Raw genomic sequence first — 20,236 nt, forward strand, 5'->3', positions numbered from 1 at the left:
AGTGCACTATTTCCTGTCTTGACACGTACAAAACTGTCTTCGGAATTTAGTGGGCAATGACCTTTTCGCCTCCCTACTCCATATTTTTAACATAAAAGAACGTTGTGAGTCTCTGATCTAACGACATTTTTATGTCATTCGTTGTAAATGCTCACAATCAATACTCGCATAGCTGAAACAACCTCAAACAACTTTCCTTACTCTTTATGTGTACCAAAAACTAAAAGAAAATTCCATGAACAGAGTTTGTTTCTTTCCTAGAACTGTCTGTGGAACGCAATATCGTTTATCTGCTTCCCGGCTGACTATCACATGATCGTCTTCAAACCTAATATGAATAAATTCCTATTGAGTTGTCCATTTAGATAATCCAGCCGCCGTACCATTTTCCACCGTAACTGATCTCGTCTCGTCATCTACCTGACACTTAACTCTTACACCCGAGTGGCCGCCGGGACTTTCTGAATCGTGACCCCCCCCCCAAGTTACTATGAATTATGGAACATGTATTCAAGGCAACACGTTGTGTAACGTGGACGCACGGGTGCCAACGAAACCATAACATATCAGAAAATAAAAATAAAAACATTAAAGTTTAAAACTAATGATGTATTGCTTGTACCCCTTCTAGAAAAAGTATTCTACTAGTAATATATATTACTATGTATATATATGTATATATATATATATATATATATATATATATATATTATTGGTACCTTGTATATATATATATATATATATATATGTATATATATGTATATATATATATATATATATATGTATATATATATATATATATATATATATATATATATATATATATATATATATATATATGCAGGGAGTTCACGTCTGCTGCTTGTGCTCCTGACGCATGCTTTGTTATTCAACATATCTATATATAAAGCTGAATGTGTGTGTGTGTGTGTGTGGTCATGAATAGGCTCCTATATGGTTGACTATTTTTAAAAAACTGATTACATATAATGATAGAAGATGTATCGAGACACAGGAATGGGTATGTTTGATCTGGCCGAATGGTGGTTCGTTAAAATTGTGGGGTCTGCGTTCGCGCCTGGTCCACAAAGTATGGAAATAAAAAATGAAAAAAAAAAAAACGTTTACAAGTGTTTTTGATATAGATGTACATAAGAATACTTTGATAAGTATGTTTTAACTTAAATAGAGATGGTATAATAAAAATGTGGGGTGTGCCTTCGCGCCTGACCTCCATAGAATGGGAATAGGCACACACTTTAATAAAGACTTTTCATATCTATCTGCGTAAGTATATTTTGATAATTATGTTTCAGTTTGAAGAAATATGGTATAATAAAATTATGGGGTGTTCGTTCGCACCTGACCTCCATAGATTGGAAATATGTCACAAAGTTTAACTAGGTTTTTTTTAATAATAGATCCACAGAATATTGTGATAAGTGTTTCAGTGTGAACAGGTATGGTATAATAAATTTTAGGGTTTATCTATTTTATTTTTACTTTCAACATATTTTGCTTTGGTTTTGATACCCCCAAATTCGAAGCTATCTCTTTACAACCCTTCCTTTTCATAATCTATCATACTTTCATAAATCAGAGTCCATTTTCTGTAGGCTGGTTTTGAACCCAGTCAACGACAGGTACTTTTGCTAGTATATATATATATATATATATATATATATATATATATATATATATATATAGTGCAGTGAACTCAAATATATTGCTGGATGATGAAATTGCCAACCGAATAGCCAAAACATCTAATGCCTTTGTTAAACTGAGAAATAAAGTCCCAAATTATGAACTTCTTGAAAAATATAAGATTGAGGGTATTGAAACATTCTTTCTCCAGATATCTGAGCACGTTATCAGAATGAGTGATGAACGGATACCGAAAATGGTTTATAGTGAGCTCAAAAGCGGTAAACAAAGGACTGACAGAACCTTAGGGCCGATGCAGAGAAAACAATATTTCAACCCTCAATATTCCGATTAAATATTTTGAGGACTTGACTTGAAAAGATTTTGCCGATTTGGATAACGCTCTTTATTCCAAAAATAGCTACAAAACTAAAACCTGAAAAAGTAAACTGGGACAAGGGCCAGATTTTAAAATATTTGGCTCCAAAATTTATTTGGATGTGTGTCGAAAGTAATGCAACACGTGATTTACACAAGCGTCGGCGCTTCTGTCTATTCCGTCTGATAACGTAAACAAGGGAGGGAAGAGAAAAGAAAACTTTCATCTATAGACGAGTTATTAATATACATATGGCATTGATTTGCATATGAGGATAATGACGACTGTGAAAAGGACGAATGGGAACGCACAGAGAAGTCTTTTGTTTGGACAGATGAGGAAGATAGAGCGAGAACGGACGGTGACGATTACAGTTTAAGTCAGGAGTTGGCAAGAAGGAGTCCGAACGGTGATAGCATAATGTTCACTGTAACAAGCGGAGATCTTACATTCGTAATGACTCATAATTTTGTACTCAGCCAATGTTTATTATTATTATTATTATTATTATTATTATTATTATTATTATTATTATTATTATTATTTAAATCTTAGTTTCATTCAGAATGTTTCATCAAATTCCGTAATCTTTCAACGAAACTCGAGAGTTTTCGTTAAATTCCTTGATGGCTATTATGCAATTGGTGATCAAATGATTAGATAACCAAATAAAATCTGAAGATTCTAATCGAATATTTAAATATTTAAACGGAAGTTATACTGGTGTGATATAGAAAAACTAGACAGAAAAATAGTATTTTGTTTTCAAATGTATAATTTGAGAAAGCCAGTAGAACGCTGATTGTTTTAATAGATATTTATTTGTTCATAATCGAATTTTCGACGATATAACAAAAATAAAAACACAAACTGATTATACCCCCCCCGAAGAAGCCGTTATATCGCCGAAAATTTGATTATAAACAAATAAATAGATATAGAAGGGTATAAGAAGATTATAGCAATGCAGGGAACCGACTGTTGTGGTGACGTATGGAAAAAATGGACGCACGAAAGAAGGTCTTATTTGTTTTGTTAGTTTATTTAATTTAGTATATCTATTTATTTTTCAAGATAATCACAATATAAATCAGTAAATATGAACAAATAAATGTTTATTAAAAAATTCTGCATTCTACTGACTTCGAAAAATTAAAGTTTTCAATTCAAACTTAAACAAAGCTCACATAAAGTAAAAAAAAACGCTAATACTTTTTGTTGAATTGTGCATGTTTTTTGAGTAGTGCTTTATAAAGATAATAATGGAAGCATAAATAAATACGTTCTAAGAGCTATTCTTAATTAATTTCAAGGAAATATAGAGTTATGGCAAAAGAATTTAAGGCGCCACTTTGAAAAATAAAAGGAGAAACATAAAGTCGGAAGATTTAAAAACTTACGGAAAGTAGAATCAGTACAAAAAAAAAAAAAAAAGAAAGAAAAAGGAAAACCAGTTCCTGACAATTCATCCAGGTCCAATGTGGTCGAAATCGGATTCTGCGATGAGGCAGGGTTGGGGATGGATAAATACAGTAATACAGACAGAAGCAAAATTAATGAATGCAAAAAAGTAAAGAAAATAAAGAGAAACAGGCGTAGGTTTTGGTAGAATAAATGCAGGCAAACTAGCGATCAAGCGCAAAAAGAGAAAAAATTTCAAACGAGACAAGCAAATGGGTAAGCAACATTCCTTCCCCCAAACACAGAAGAGCAGGCATCAAAAGGAAACAAAAAGGCAGGCGTTTGTAGAGATAACAAGAAAAAGAACATTCGAATCAAGTATTTCATCTAGTGCTACTAATCTACTGCTGTATATCCCCCCACCCGCCCAAATGGAGACATCTAACATAAGGGTTTCAAAACATAGAAATCAAACGCTAGTAAAACAAGTCGATAATTATAAGTAACTAGAATCCTTCACCGCATTTTCATTCAAAGATTGCGGCATCAAAAAGAGGACGACATGGTCTGCTTCTTACGATGCTAACAAAGTATGGACATCACATCTCAGCAAAAACTTCAAATTGAAAATTTTAAAATCGATAATTCAAACCATCCTTCTCTATAGTTCGAAACATGGACGCTTTCCAAAAAGTCGGAAACACACCCGAAATTGTGCATATACCTGCCTTCCTATGAGAGCCAAAAGTCTCTCATGGAAGACTCCTCCAACCAAATAACAAATGTATGGCGAATTTGCATTGGCATCACGTATTGTCAAAGCAAGTTCAGTTTGCACGCTATTGCTTTAGAGCAGTAAATGTGATCATTCCTTTCCTACTTCTGTGAAATCCTACTACTCACTCTAGTAGCAGAATGTTTACATACGCAGATGCTATTGCAAGGGATGCCAATGTTGAGAGGCGTTACCTGGAAACAGTTATGTGAGATCGGGATATCTGACGTAAACGTGTGAACTCCACCATCTCGATTACGGAACATAGGAGTAAAGCTTGCACAGGCGTCTGACTTTCTCATAAGCCTGATATGAGGATCAAAATTATAGTTTGGTATGATCTTTGAAAAGCATCCTCCCAGGCATTACCTCTTCATCCATGAAAAGGAATTGATTCATCAGCGATTGTCTGAACGGCCATTATGACTATCTGGCTTGAACAAATTTTGATAGTAATCCAGTTAACATATATTTGATTACAAAGTTACAGAAAAACTATACATCCAACGGAGAAAGTACGCTATTGACATACTTATGTGTCCTGTTTAAAGATTCGTCGGATTAAGGTTAAGCTTCAAGCTTGAAATAACCGAAACTCATTTCCTACAGTATCATTCAAACATTTGCTGGAGGCAGAGTGGACACATCCCCCCGATTCACTGACCCGTTCCTTTTCCCAAAATGGAATTTATTTCAGTTTTCTCAAATTCTGGTAAAAATGTCAGTCATTGCTGTCTACTCACCTTAGATGACCTGCTCCAGTTACAAACCCAGATGACTAGTCTGATTTCAATCGAATTTCCTATTCACATGATGACAAAAACAATTCTTTTCGTTCCCACTTGATTTCGTTTTTCTCTTATCATATTGCAAGTTTTTTTCCACAAAAGAAAAACAGATTTCACATCAACGCTGTTTGATCTAATACTATTGTCACATAAACGCCACTGTAGAATGCGTAATGAAATGGTGGTGGGGGGGGCTACCTGTGCTAGTTTATGTAGAGGCCGAAACATAAGAGAAACGGCCCTCTTTATCCAAATACTTAATTATATAAATGGAGTACCGTATACGATTATCGTATATCATATACAGCACAATCATGTGTACACACTAGTTCCCGTTAGATCACCGAAGTTAAGCAACGTTGAGCCTGGTCATACCAGATGGGTGACCAATTTGGGAATACCATCATGAGAGGACATCGACATCTCTCTGCAAGAACTGAAAAACAGGATAACGGGATATACAAGCGAGTGGACACTGCTTGTGAATTCCATAATCCATTGACATGTCTATTTTTTTGATGAAAGTTCAATCCACCTAGGGTGAGTGCCGCTGCATAAATACATATTCCACCCTCGTAAATCATAAAATATTGTTTGAATAAAATTCACATTTTTTATGGTCTCGGTATATTCTTTCGTGAGGCTCTTCTACAAAATGTCATAATTATGGATCCATTTCCTTGGTTATGAATTATTTCTAACTAGCATCAAAAGGGGATTCAAGGGGTTCTAAAGAGCCCCCTACCTATCCTGATTTTACATGCTGATTCTTTTTTATTTTACATTAAAAGCTGTATATATTACTTCGAATCCTTAATATCTACGTAAAAAAACAAAAAAAAAATGTAGAAGAGAATTAGCGAATCAAAACGCTTATATATGATTTTGTAACGGTGAATTTCGATAAATGTCTCCATTCCACTTCTTAACAATTTTCATGAATATCAGAAATATCATTTCGCAGTTAGTTCCCCATAATGTTACGCTTCACCAATGAGATATCTACCATCGTATATGGGGACATGGGAAGCTACAGTATCCCAGTGTCAATCATATTTTTTTTTAATTTTGAGAATTACATTTTTGTACTCTTTTTCACATTGAGCAAGGCATATTGTCACTTGACAAGGAATTAACTACTATATGGGATCGTGTCTAACAGGAGACTGTAGGGAGTTGAGCAGCGAGATGTCTGTTCACATTACATTAATACTTTTACAGGTTGGTATAATCAGGGAACCAGGAAACAGCAAGGTAATTCCAAAGTCTAGCAATCAAATGAAGAGACTATTAGAGTAGGAGGCTTTTTGGCATCTTGAGTGAAGGGGTGGAGTTTTGTTGGTTGTCGGGTTAGTCGAGAGTATATACGTCGAGGGGACAAAATTGCTATGAGTTTATCAGAGCACATTCAATTAAAGTACTTGTAAAATAGGTACAGGGATGCAACATTGCGGTGACGAGACAGAGGCCAGAGCTTGGCCAATAGTGTGGGACCTATTAAGTTCGAGATTCTTTTTCGGACCAAAAAGTGAGAGACTAGTGAAAGATGCACAGCCCAAATGTGGCAACAATACTCCATATATGGGCGAATTTTGGCTTTGTAAAGATATAAGATGCTCTCTGGTGTGAGCAAGTTTCTAGCACAGTTGAAGGAGCCCGCATTATTTGCGGCAGCCTTAGCAATGTCCTCAATCAATTTGCTCCAATTCATGTTGCCTGTGAAAGTTAAACCAAGAAGTTTGAAAGATGAGCTCTCAAGTAGCGTATTAATAGTCATGGCAATTGATGGCTAACAAAGTTCTTTCTTAAAGGAAAAAAAAGCTTAGTCTTTAGCTTAGTCTGTTTAACACCGAAACCATATTGCTGCGAAATAATATGTAGTCATTCGAAATCAAATTCATACATGAACTTTGTTTCCTTCACATGAAGTTTAGATTTTTGGGGTTCGCCTATGATTTATATGTTCTAAACGCATTAAAAGAAGACTCTTAAACCTGACAAATGGCATTTTCGGTAAAACAAAATTATTCTTTTAAAATTACTAATCTCTATCTGTATAATGTTAAGATTTGGGTGGTAATATGAGCTATATTCAGTTTAATTTAGTTTTATAAGGGATAAGAAGAAGGGAGGAAAACCATCGTAAAAATCCAGCCCAAGCTTCGATTTTTATGAAATTTTAGCAATAGTATTACACATCAATAATTAAATATTTCCCTAATATTAGTATTTGAAAAAGGATTCAATGGGTATAATAGTCACTACTTCCTATTTGAAAATTCAAATATTCCAAATTTGCATTGAATTTAATCCCAATTCTTGCAAAATTCCCTGAGTTTTGATTTCTGGCACAAGTGCGCTTTAACTCACCAGGAGTGTTTTTTGTTTTAACTTTCAAAAGATTGATTCTATCGAAAAGGGGAGACAATCCAACATTAATGCTTTTCTAAATATTCTAAAATGACTGTTACAATTCTGAAAACTTTTATTTAATTAAAGAAATTTATCTTAAAAACTCAAAAAGATAAAAATACATTCCATTCATTTCATAATAATATCAACTAAGTGTTATATTTAATTTCTGTATTTTAAATTCTATTTATTTGAAAATAATTATTTTGACATATAGAATTTTACATTTTATTTGTAAATAAAAAAACTTTTTTGAAGTATTGTTTCTAAATGAAAAACAAATCACCGGAAATGGATATTAATATATATTTTATTGTTATTATATTAAAAAATCACTAACAATATTCCTATTTGATTTTACATCTTTTACAATTTAAATGAATTCAGTAAATGTTTCCGTAACTAATTTTTTTATTGTGTTGAACTTATTTTGAATTACCAGAAAAAATTGGTTTAAGAAAAGAATTAATTTTGAATTGTTACCCTTTTTCGCTAGTATCAATCATTCGAAAATGAAAACATCAAAAATACTTCCGGTGAGTTAAAGTGCATTTGTGCCCAATTTCTTGGCAAGACCCTCAGGGTTAAGACTTAAATTTGATACCTGTTCTAGAATGAAAATAATGTAATGGATTTTGATCAAAATACTTACGAATATTCTTGACATAACGTTTAGTATCAATATATCTTGATTTTAGTTTTTTAAGGGACATACAAACGGTGCAAAACTATTCTGTACAGTGAATTAATTGTATCTGCCTTTTTGACGGGTATTCTTCTAATAATGTATATTCAAAGAATCCGAATTTAAAATGCAATCAATCCAATATAGTAAAAAAAAAAAAAAAAAAAAAAATTAAAGACGAACATTTCAAATCTAGAATTCTACAGGTGGATCGAAATTCTTGTTACCCTTTCAAAAAAGCAACAATTTATTAGCATTAAAAAACAAGTGAGTGTTAAAATTAAGAGACATAACGAACAATTACTATGTAATGAGAAAGTGACATTAAACATCTTGGTACTAATGCGCATGCGCAGTGAATTGTGTTGAAATAGGTAGATAATACATCACGTGGGATTAAAAAGGTTCTATCTGCAATATTTATTTATTTATTAATTATTATTATTATTATTATTATTATTATTATTATTATTATTATTATTATTATTATTATTATTATCATCATCAGAGTCAATTGCGCACCTTGCAGCAGGGTGTAGTGGACTGGCCCAGAGAGAGAGAGAGTACCGCAAAAGACACGATCGCATAGGACTCCGGATATATTGGGAGGCGTGTAAGAGGGTTGGGGAGAAGTGTGCTGAAAAATGGTTTGAGGAGGTGCCTAATGAAGTGAGAACAAGTGTATGGCAAGGTAGAGGTATGGTAGGACAAAAGTGTCATAACGACCAAGCAATACGAACATAATTGTCCGGATTTGGTCGTCATTGACAAGGTCTAAAAAAACTGGCAGATTGTAGATTTCTTAGTCCCCTGGGACAGGAATGTGAGAGAGAAGGAGAATGAGAAGTGAAGCAATTATGCTCCATTGGCCTTGGAGATAAGGCGTATACACGGGGTTAAAACACAAATAATCCCAGTCGTAGTTGGTACACTAGGAGTAATATCAAGTCGCCTGGAAAGACAATTGAAGCAACTACAAATCCCCGATGTTTAAGGCGACCTTCAGACCTCTGCAATTATAGGTACCACCAACATCCTTAGGAAAACCCTTGATCTTTGAAGCTCCTGGTTTGAAGCCGGGATTAAGGGAAGTCCTCTGGAAATGAATTTTATCTATTTCCAGAGAGACGGTCATAAACGAAATCATCATCATCATCACCACCACCACCACCACCATTATTATTATTATTATTATGATTTTATTTTTTCTTTTTTTTCACAAAGCCTACCCGTAATTCTCGACGACTTTTTTTTATTGATTACAGCAATATTTATTCAATCCAGAAATAATTAATTCCAGTAAACTCGTAACTTGGAAATCTTAAGTCTATATAATATTGACCCTTTATGCTTGAATATATTATTGGATTTGAATTCTTATTCTTGCATTATCTCTGACTGTGTACTCTTTATGACAACTGATTTAGCATTCATAAGTACTTAATTTCCGCTAATTCTCGTGTTAATTTCTGGTGGTCTGGAGGTAGGATATCAGTGTATAAAGTGAAAGGTGCCTTCGCATATCTGGACTGGCACTAATTCTCACACATTGATGATAAAACGCTGAATTATGTGGAATCCTTTATATGGGAAGCAACAGCAATGCATCCCGCACATTTGATGACGTGATTACTAATTGAATCGCAAAAGCCATCGCAGCATTTGGACAGCTGAGACATTGGCTGTGGGACTAGCATGGGATTAGACTTGAAACTAAAATCAATCTGTACAAGGCTGCTCTGTTAACCACTTTATTATACGGATCAGAAACATAGACATCATATCAATGGCACATTAACAAAGTTAATGTCTTCCACAAGATTTATACGCGAACAATATGCAGTGTTTCTCATTATGATAAAGTCGCAAATCTCATGTAATATTACAAGAATTGAGGGCTTTCTCATGCAGTCACAGTTCTACTGGACATGATATATATTGAGAATAAACGATTACAGAATTCCCCAAATGCTGATGTATGATGAACTTGATAGTGGAGCAAGAAGTATTGGGAGGCCTATGTTAACATACAAAGATAAATTGAAAAGTGGCCTTGTATTCGGAAATATACAGCCAATAAACTTTGAGGAGATGGCCATAGAACGCTTTGTATATCGTTTATAGTGTCGAACTGGAGCTAAAATTATCATCACTTGACAATTTCTCACCTGCACAATGTAAGAGAAAATGAACAAACGGCGACACACAATTACTCATCGAACACTTCCAGTACCTACACCTGTAGTTGCTGTTAGTTACAATGTAAATCACTAGAGGGATTGAAAAGTCACCAACGATTCAAGCTCCACTGAAACAGTGAAGAATCTTATTGCCAGAATCTCATACGTCGAATACGATGACGAGAGAGTCCATTATATATAGAAATTTATTTAAGTTCGTACCAAAATTTGTATAGTAACTCAATAGTATAACTAGAGCTACTAATATAACACGACAGAATCATATTTCCTTTCCATGAACTTCCCATTCGTGGAATACGACGCCACAGACTTGCTTCTCAGTTGATTATAGGACATTTACAAGTCTAATCTGAACAAATTCTTGGTAATTAATCAATGTCCCCCAACCGAATCAGGGTGTTGTGTAGCAACAACTAACACTCTAATTAACTCTTATCCTGTAGTAGTTTTTAGGCCTTGGTATTAGATGATGAACTAGTAAAAATAATAAACGAAATAAATCAGTTATGTTTTATCAAGCTTTGAAGTTAAACTATCGGAAAGCTAAAAAAGTGCAGATAGAACTTTTGAAATTTCACGTGACGGATATCGGTGAGATAATCAAAATTTATAAACCGAAAGCTAAATAATAATTCATCATCAGCACATATTCATAAAAATGCAAAATCATAAACATAGTAATCATAAACATAGTCTGCAAAAGAATATGAAAAATATAAAACACAAAAAAAAAAAAACGCACAAAATGTCCAAAAGATATTTATTGTGACTTATATATGACGCTTTTGTAATGGTTAACGTTGTCATTTCTAAACCTGAAGTTTTGATGGGCGTATCTTATTTATATTGCGTCCTTGCATCTCTAGAAGAGAATCCGTCCGTCACCTTGTCGCACTTTATTTTGAAATAGCATTTCCGTCGGTCTGTCGCGTTTAAATTTAAAATAACACTAGAAAAAAGTGTAACCTCACCGATTGATCTTGGTTTAAATTGTTTGAATCAGAGAAAAGTGAGTTTGTAAAGCCAGTTACATATTAGTCTCTTTCAGCTCCTTCTCGTTTCTTTCCCCTGTTTTACTCTTCATCTACCGTTTAAATAGTATTATCGTCTGCAATGATATTCTAATTTGTTTACCTCTCCCTTCTGATGGGGTTTCGTTTTCATTCATTGATTTAGTTATTTTTTATTTCATTTTATTTTTAAAAATAAATTAACTTTAATTCACTTCAAACAAAGGGCACATTGTAAATTAGAGACCATGTCTAAAAGGCCATCGTAAGTGGGGAATTGTTAAGCAAGGTATTTGTTCACGTGACATTAAAATGCCTACACAGCCAGGGAGACAGGAAGCAGAGAGAATTTCAAAGTCTAGCAGCTCGAGAAAAGAAGCTATTAGAGCAGAAAGCATTCCGGCACCTGGGGACCTCTATTGTAAAGGGGTGGGATTTTGTTGACAAACGGGTTAATCAGAGATATTTATGCCGAGTTACGACCAAAATAGGAAGTTCTTAAGAGCACAAACTATCACCCGAGCAGCCTATACCGAGTAATATTGACTATTCCGCTCTCGACTACTTTTAACTCCACCACGTTCAGATGCTGCATCTTGATATAGTCGAAATTAAGTAAATTCCAATTGATTTCTTTTTACTTATGTGTCCAGACCCTATAGAAACTATGCATTTTGAAGCCGCTTTTGTTTCTTGAACTAAAACAGGCTTATAGAATAAAAGAGGCTTTCTAAGCAAGCGATACAGGAGCATAGAGAAGAAGGGGTTTTTGATGGTTCGATATCCTTTTGTTCGAACTTAATTTTAAAATCATTAAGGCATTTGATTTTGCTGCTCGTTTAATAGATTGAGGATAGTTTTTTCGAGAGAGTACAAGTTCATTAAGTTCATCGAAGCACATTTCGTGGAAGTGCTTATAAAATAAACATATGGACGTAACTCTCCAGCAGTGTAACTGGACAAATACTATAGAACCTATAAGGTTAGAAATTCGTTTACACCATGCCCCCAAAAGGTAGAGACTAGTCGTTAGCGCACAAGCTCAGATGTGACAACAATACTCCATGCATGGGCGGATGGTGGCTTTACACACACACACACACACACACACACACACACACACACACACACACACACACACACACATATATATATATAGTTAAAAACATACAGAACATAATATCTATAATAATAATTATTTTTCGTTAGAGGTTTGACATAGTTGAAATTGACAATTATACATCTCGAGGCCGGATGCTGGAATTTAATTTGTATTTAGTTTCGATTTACCTGCATCCCCTCGAAGGCAAACATAGACACAAAACCGATCTTTAACGTGGAGGAAAATCTAGGTCCCCCAAATGAGCCAATCTGAGTTGGAACAAAAATAAAAAAAAATTACTCCAGTCTAGAAAGAATCTATTTCACTGACCGATGGCAGAGGGAATTGACGTTGCTAAGTGCTTAACGACATGCCCTGAAAATGTACTTGTGTAAAGTTTGAATCCAGTTTGATCTGCAAAAACACGTTCACTTAGGATGTTGGCTACCTTCACGTAATCACTTCTGTAAGTACCCAGTGTCTTTTCAGAAATAATTCTAACTAGAAATATATCGGGTAAGCCAATACTAACAATAGATTCCTAAGAAATGTATAAATGAACTGATGACAGAGTTGAATAAATGTAGCGTCAGAACAGGTACTAAACTGTTCCTCGTCGAAAAGCTAAGATTTTGTGTGTGTTAGAATTACTGGACGTGTTTAGAGACGCTCAAGCATCTTCAGTCGTTTGGTCTGCCATGATTGACATTGAATTCTCGACTATCTGTCTGTCAAGCCTAAGTTTGAAATAACAGTTTTACTTGCGTCCATGTAGGCCGGTCAGTTCGTTTGTCATACTTATGTTTTTATATGTAATATTTTTATTGCTAAACGCGCAAGTTAAATGGACACATTTTAAGAATACCAGTTCATGATGGTATCGCACGATGTTTTTTTTTTCCTTGGAGAGGAAGTGACGTCACTTTATGAATAATGGAAAAAAGAAATTGATAAATAATGATCATAATACAGAAAAAGGTACATAGACATCAAAGTGCATCATTTCAAAGAGGAAAACGAAGGAACAAACAGGCAAATATATATAGTGCGAGAGAAAGAAAGAAAGAAAGAAAGAAAGATAGATAGATAGATAGATAGATAGATAGATAGAGACAGAGAGACACGCACAGGATGACACCCATAATATGCAGCTTATTGAATCGTTAATACAATCCACAATTCTTTTCTCCAACACATGCTTTCCCAAAATCATTGATAAAAATTTATAATCTGTTCTGTAGCCGCCTATATTTGATACAAATGACCTTTAGTCTATGCCTGGCATGTTCACCCAATTTCAATTGTGAATGTCCATCAGTCTTTGTTTTATCACCGTTCAATGACACGCATAGCTGAATACGATGTGCATAATTGTCAATTACACTGTAATTGGCACTGTCATGTGCGGTGATGAGCTTTCGTTGAGCAATAGTCCCCTTAAATTGTTTTGATAACCCCGAAAATAAAATTATGGATGGTTAATGTACGATAAATGGGAAACCCGTTCAACATCAGACCTGCTACTGGTGAGACGAATCCCAAAGTGTCCCCATATATAATTGAACGGTGATAAAACTAAGACTGTTGGACATTCATGAATGAAAACACGGTGGATAAGTCATGCATAAACTGACATTTGTTTTGTGTTAAATATTTTACGGTTACAGAAAGAATTGCGAATTTTATTTACGATTCCATGGGTTGCATTGCTTAGGGGCACTTTATATATATATATATATATATATATATATATATATATATATATATATAGAGAGAGAGAGAGAGAGAGAGAAAGAAATAAAGAGAAGAAATAAAGAGAAAGAAGTAAATCAATGGTGATGGCATGGGGATAAAAGAGGTTTTTATTTTAGACTAAAAGTAATTATCATTATTTTCAACAAGTATTACAAGTATTATTTTTAATTTTAATAACTTGCTTTAATAAAATCAAATTGCAGATTGTAATTGAGTCAGGCCATTTTCATTGCTTCACCTCCGTGAAAATAACACACGCATATATATATATATATATATATATATATATATATATATATATATATATATATATATATATATATATATTATTAAAGAGCACGGAACTTTTTTTTTTGTTTCATTATTTTCTTTTTTTTACCTTTTCCAATCTCCGAATTTTTCTTTTATCAAAGTTGCATAAGTTGGATCCATATGTTTGTTTTTGCATGTTTCGAGTAGAAAATTTCCGTCATCCTCAGGCAGATTACGTCATTTAGGTTCTTAAAATTACGTTTTTTTTTTTTAATTACGTTTGGTATTACATGTGTAAAAATGTATATATTTTGTCATGGTCACGTGTTAGGGTGGTTTATTAAATAGGTGGACAATTATTTACAGGAGGAGGAGGTTAGTATTAATACTTATATTGTGTATAATTACATTTACAATTTTTTTTGTACATATTATTTAGAATTTACTAACTTTAGCATTTTAACATGTTCCGGCTGCATTCATAATTTATATTATTATTTCAGATTGTTTTGCTTTTATGTACAGAGTTTCTAGTACATTTGTCTCTTTACACAGCGATAGTAATGTAAAGAGACTTAAAATACTACAAACGTTTAGGTTCGTAAATTCTAAATAATAATCTGATATATAAAAAGCAATGTGACTGTCTGTCTGTCTGTCTCCATATTTTCAAACTCTATCTCCTTCAAAACTAAAATTCACAGAAAGGCGCTAAGGACCTCAAATTATCAGATTTTTTAGGGACCGTTCTCTTATGGGTCTTTAACTGGTTAAAATTGTTTTTAAGGGGTCAAAAATGGGTCAAAATTGACAAAACTCGTTATACATTTTCTACATTAATCTTAGTTTATTTTTAATTTTTTATCAGTTCATATGCGTGTCACGTTGACACAGTGGTAGCGTCACCGGCTTTGAATGCTATAGTTTTGCTTTCGGTTTCGATTCTAGCTGATGGCACCCAAATACTTATCAATTTACTTTCGAAATCACGACTCTATAATATTATGTACGAAACCTGGGCAAATTAAAATATAATATTTAAGCGTATTTTACGCCCAGGCAAAGGCGGGAGCTCCTCAGCTAGTACGTATATAAAAAATTGTAAATGTAATTTAATACAATATTAATATTAATATTATCCAACCACTAAAAAAATTGTCCACTCATTTAATAAACCACCGGAACACGTGACTTTGACAAAATATATAAATTTTAATACATGTAATACCAAACATAATTAAAAAAAAAAGAAGAAGTAATTTTAAGAACCTAAATGACATAACCTGCCTGAGGATGACGAAAATGTTCCAGTTGAAAGCGCTCGCTATGAAAAAACAAACAGATGGATTCAACTTATACAACTTTGATAAAAATATAAAAATAATAATTCGGAGATTGGAAAAGGTAAAAAAAATAATCAAGCAAAGAAAACTCCATGCTTTTAATAACATCTGCTTCAATAAGAACATGCTGTCTAAATAAACACGATATATATATATATATATATATATATATATATATATATATATATATATGTGTGTGTGTGTGTGTGTGTGTGTGTGTGTGTGTGTGTGTGTGCGTAAAATCAGCACAGGCGGAAATAAAAAACAATAAAATACAGAAATTTGTGACTGTATATTCATGGAACGTTTTGAAAGTAGATACAATTTTTATCAAGCAGCCCCGTATATATATATATATATATATATATATATATATATATATATATATATATATATAGTTCCTCTTTGTGTAAAGTAATATATATGTATGATGTTATGTATAAAGAAACTATATATATATATATATATATATATATATATATATATATATATATGGGGCAATCTCCTAAAAACATGAACGTAACGTCGCTGATCTAACGAGAACTAGCGTGTTAATGTATTTATGCCGTATATCTGCATAATAGCAATGAATATCTTTTACTTACCCTTTAGATTTATTATATTAACAATTGTAACACGTTTATTTTTCATTTTTTATTTGTGTGCTCATTTTTAAACTTATACAGTAAAGCACACAGAGGATACGACTGGAGGAAATATCTCAGTTGTCAGAAATACAAACTACGAGTTCTACCAAGGCAGCTATAAAAATGGTTAATGTTGCTCTACGGAGACTTTCACTCACGGAGCTAAACCGTATTTCTCATGCTGCAGGACTCCTTTTTAAAATTAGAACATTGTTAAAAAAAAAACGGGCTCTCATTTCCAACAGTAAAACAACGGGAGTTCGGAGCAAAAAAACAAAACATCAGGCTGAAAACAGAACTCCAAAATCAGCTGAAAATTTGCAGAAAAGAAATTGTCTTAAATAAATCAATTCCTTGTCAACCTTGCAGTGCTGGACATCATCTGCAGGTTTATTGATAAATATGACACAAAAGTAGAGGAACTGAAGAATATAGCTAGGGAACACGGAGACAGGATCCTAGCATTTGACAAAAGAATAAGGATAAAAGAAAGCAAGAATATGTCGAAAACCGAAAATTAACGGTTTAAGCGCAATGATCGATTATTTTTTCGTAGCTTAATAAGGGACAGAATTATGGTAGAAACGTCATCAGAAACACAAGAGCTGGAGGATTATTGGAGGCTTCAGTTCGACAATGAAGTTACCTACAATGAAGAAGCCCAATGGATCCTAGATGTTGCAAAAAGCAACAAAAAAACAACGCAGAAATGCCAGGGACAGAAATAACAAAACTGAATGGGTTCCAGAACTACAAAAAATCTGGCATAGACAACCTACCCAATTTCTCGCTTAAGCGATTAACAGCAATGGATAGCATTACTTCAACAGCCTCCTAAGGGGCGAAAAAAAAAAACACACACACTAGCATGGCTGTTAAAAGGGCATACAACTCTCATATCCAAAACGAGTAAAACTCAACGCCATAATAGGTACAGATCTATTTGATGTCTCACTATAACCTACAAGCTTTTTATCGGCCTGCTTTTCTGGAGCATACATGGAGAAAGAACAAGCAGGATGCAGAAGGCAGTGTTTAGTCACCAAGACCGAGTTGTTGATTAATACGACTATTTTTGAGAACTGTAGAGAGAGGTAGAGGAACCTAATCATGACTTGAATTGATTACCAAAGGACATATGATAGTTCCCCCCACACACATGAATACTGCGGTGCCTTGGTTTATATAAGATCCATCCAGTAATCAAGGAGACGATGGCTGTACATATTAGGATGTGTCAAACAGTATGATTAAAACACAGTAAAGGAATTGTAAAAATCCATGATGTCAGGATCAGAAGGGGGATCTTCCAAGATTTCTCTATCTATATAAAAGCCAAGTACGTCCAAGGATGGAATATTGTTGCCATATCTGGGCAGGAGCTGCTAAAAACAGCCTATCCTGCCTTGAGAGAGTACAAAATAGACTCCGTGGCTTAGTGGGGGATGCCCTTTTCTCTACCCTGCAACCTCTCTCCCACAGAAGAGACGGTGCGAGCCTATCCTTGTTTTATCGTTATTTCCATGGCAGGTGCTCGTCTGAACTCCAATCTCTGGTCCCCATTCGCCAATCTTTCACGAAAAACACCCGTCTAGCTGAATCCACTGTGAAAAATTTCCCCCACTCTTTATCTGTGCCTAAATCAAAACGCGGATTCCATGAACAAAGCTTCTTTCTTAGAACTGCACGCCTGTGGAACTCTGTTCCGTCTGCCTGCTTCCCACCGGATTACAACTTGGATGTCTTCAAGTCCAATGTTAAAAAATTCCTAATGAACCGCCCCCTTAAGTAAACCCTTCATCAAATCTCCACACTAACGTAATGTACTTGCAATAACCCTTATCCCTGAGTGGCTTCCGGGCCTTGATAAGTGGTGATCACTGAGTAAAAAAAAAAAGAGGATAGCCTATTAACTTTACTCTTCTGCCTGGCGATAGCTCTATTAACCAAGCTACTCAACATACTCCGGAGTGCTTACAACATGAGTCAGGGCAGCTAATAAGATCTGAAAAAAAAGCCAACTACATGCTCTTCATGGATGACCTCAAGTTGTATGCCAACTCAGATGCTGACTCTTGCAAGCCGCATATAACTTCTCAAGCGGTATTGGAATGAAGTTTGGTTTGGACAAATGTGCTAAGTACCCCATGAAAACTGGAAAAAAGATCCGAACGGAAAACATACAACTTGATGAAAATGCTGTCACCAAGCACCCAAAAGAGCAGGAAAAATACAAATACTTTGGCATACTTTGGTAAAAATCGAATTTCCTTTCTTAATCAGATATTTTCGATTATCGATTTACGATACTTATAGGAAGTATTCCGATACAAAACCGCAGTAAGAACACACCCAGACACATGGAGTGCTTTCATGTGAATTAAAAAAATGACCCTGCCGTTTGGAGTCCATAGGAAATGAACTCACACACGAAGAATTTCTTTTATATATTAGTAGAAATACATATTTCTACATATCTACATTATATATATATATATATATATATATATATATATATATATATATATATATATACATACATACATACATATATATTATATATCTACATTATATATATATACATATCTATATTATATATTATATATATACATATAAATATATATAAATATATATATATTCATATATATTAGCTAACTCGAATACTCGTTAAATAAAATCGATCTAGATCAAAACGTTTCATGAAATAAAAATATTTTATATTTCAAAATACACACACACACACACACATATATATATATTGATATATATATATATATTGATATATATAAATGAAAAAAGATAAAAATAGATCAAAAGTATCATTACGATTATTAGAATGAACAAGAACGTCACCACATCAGCAGCAGCGGTAGCAGCATCACCGTCGACAGAAACAAATCATCATCATTATCAACATCATCTTAATAATTATTGGACACGAGTGAAACAAATGCAAGAACAGCAGAAAAACAGCAATACCAACAACAAATAAAAGTTAACCGAAATGGAGAAACAATGACAGAAAAAGGAGATACATTTTCCTGTTATTTGTTTTTGTAAGGGGATAGGGCGACAAAAATAAAGAGAGAGAGAAAGAGGGAGATAAGAGAGGGGAATTTGGTAATTAAAAATAGCAAATAAAAAACAAAACAAAAACAAAACAAAAAACAAAACGCTTTTACGTGATGAGGGGTGGTTATGGCGGGGGTTTCGACAAGAAAATTGCCCGTGTTTATTTTTTTGCTCACCTCTTTGATAGTACCCGGGGTTGTAAGCAAGCCGAAGATGGCAAAGCCAGGTATGCATAAGATTGAAGAAAGTGCGACACACCATCCGATGAGATTGGCCGGCCAAGGGTACTCGTAGTCATCGTATGTGAGAGGTTGATAAGCGACCAGACCAAACACAATGTTAAACTGAAATTACAAAGAAACATCATTCAGACAATAGTAGTATTAGTAACATTAGTATTAGTAACAGCAGTATTATTATTATTATTATTATTATTATTATTATTATTATTATTAGTAGTAGTAGTAGTAGTAGTGAAGCCTTATACTATTCCACTGACATAGCGAAAATCTGCCTTTTTAAATGAATTCCACTCTTAGAAACATAAAGAGTATTAAAAACAGAAAATCAAAGTGGAGGAACAGAACAGGAAAGAGAATATGTGCGGTCTAATTTGCTGATAATCAGGAAGAATTTTCGATACGAATCCAGAACATGGCCCAACTTCCCGTCGGGATGTAACGAAGCTACGGAGACATACTAAGCAGCAGCTTAATACATATGCAAATGACCAATTCGTGGTGCGAGATGACATCACAGTGGAGGAA

General features: G+C 34.0%; 1 protein-coding gene across 21 annotated transcripts in view; it reads right to left on the reverse strand.

Moving 5' to 3' along the window:
- LOC145291288 (sodium-dependent dopamine transporter-like) overlaps positions 1-20,236 on the reverse strand; it is a 458,811-nt gene that overhangs the window by 26,520 nt on the left and 412,055 nt on the right. For all 21 annotated transcript variants that reach the window (XM_080138406.1, XM_080138214.1, XM_080137880.1 and 18 more), the window contains one exon: positions 19,646-19,813. In XM_080138406.1, coding sequence (XP_079994532.1) covers positions 19,646-19,813 — 168 coding nt within the window. The remainder of the gene's footprint in view (positions 1-19,645; positions 19,814-20,236) is intronic.

Source organism: Euprymna scolopes, chromosome 1 (genome assembly GCF_053919585.1).
Source record: "Euprymna scolopes isolate OS-2025 chromosome 1, ASM5391958v1, whole genome shotgun sequence".
NCBI lineage: Eukaryota > Metazoa > Mollusca > Cephalopoda > Sepiida > Sepiolidae > Euprymna > Euprymna scolopes.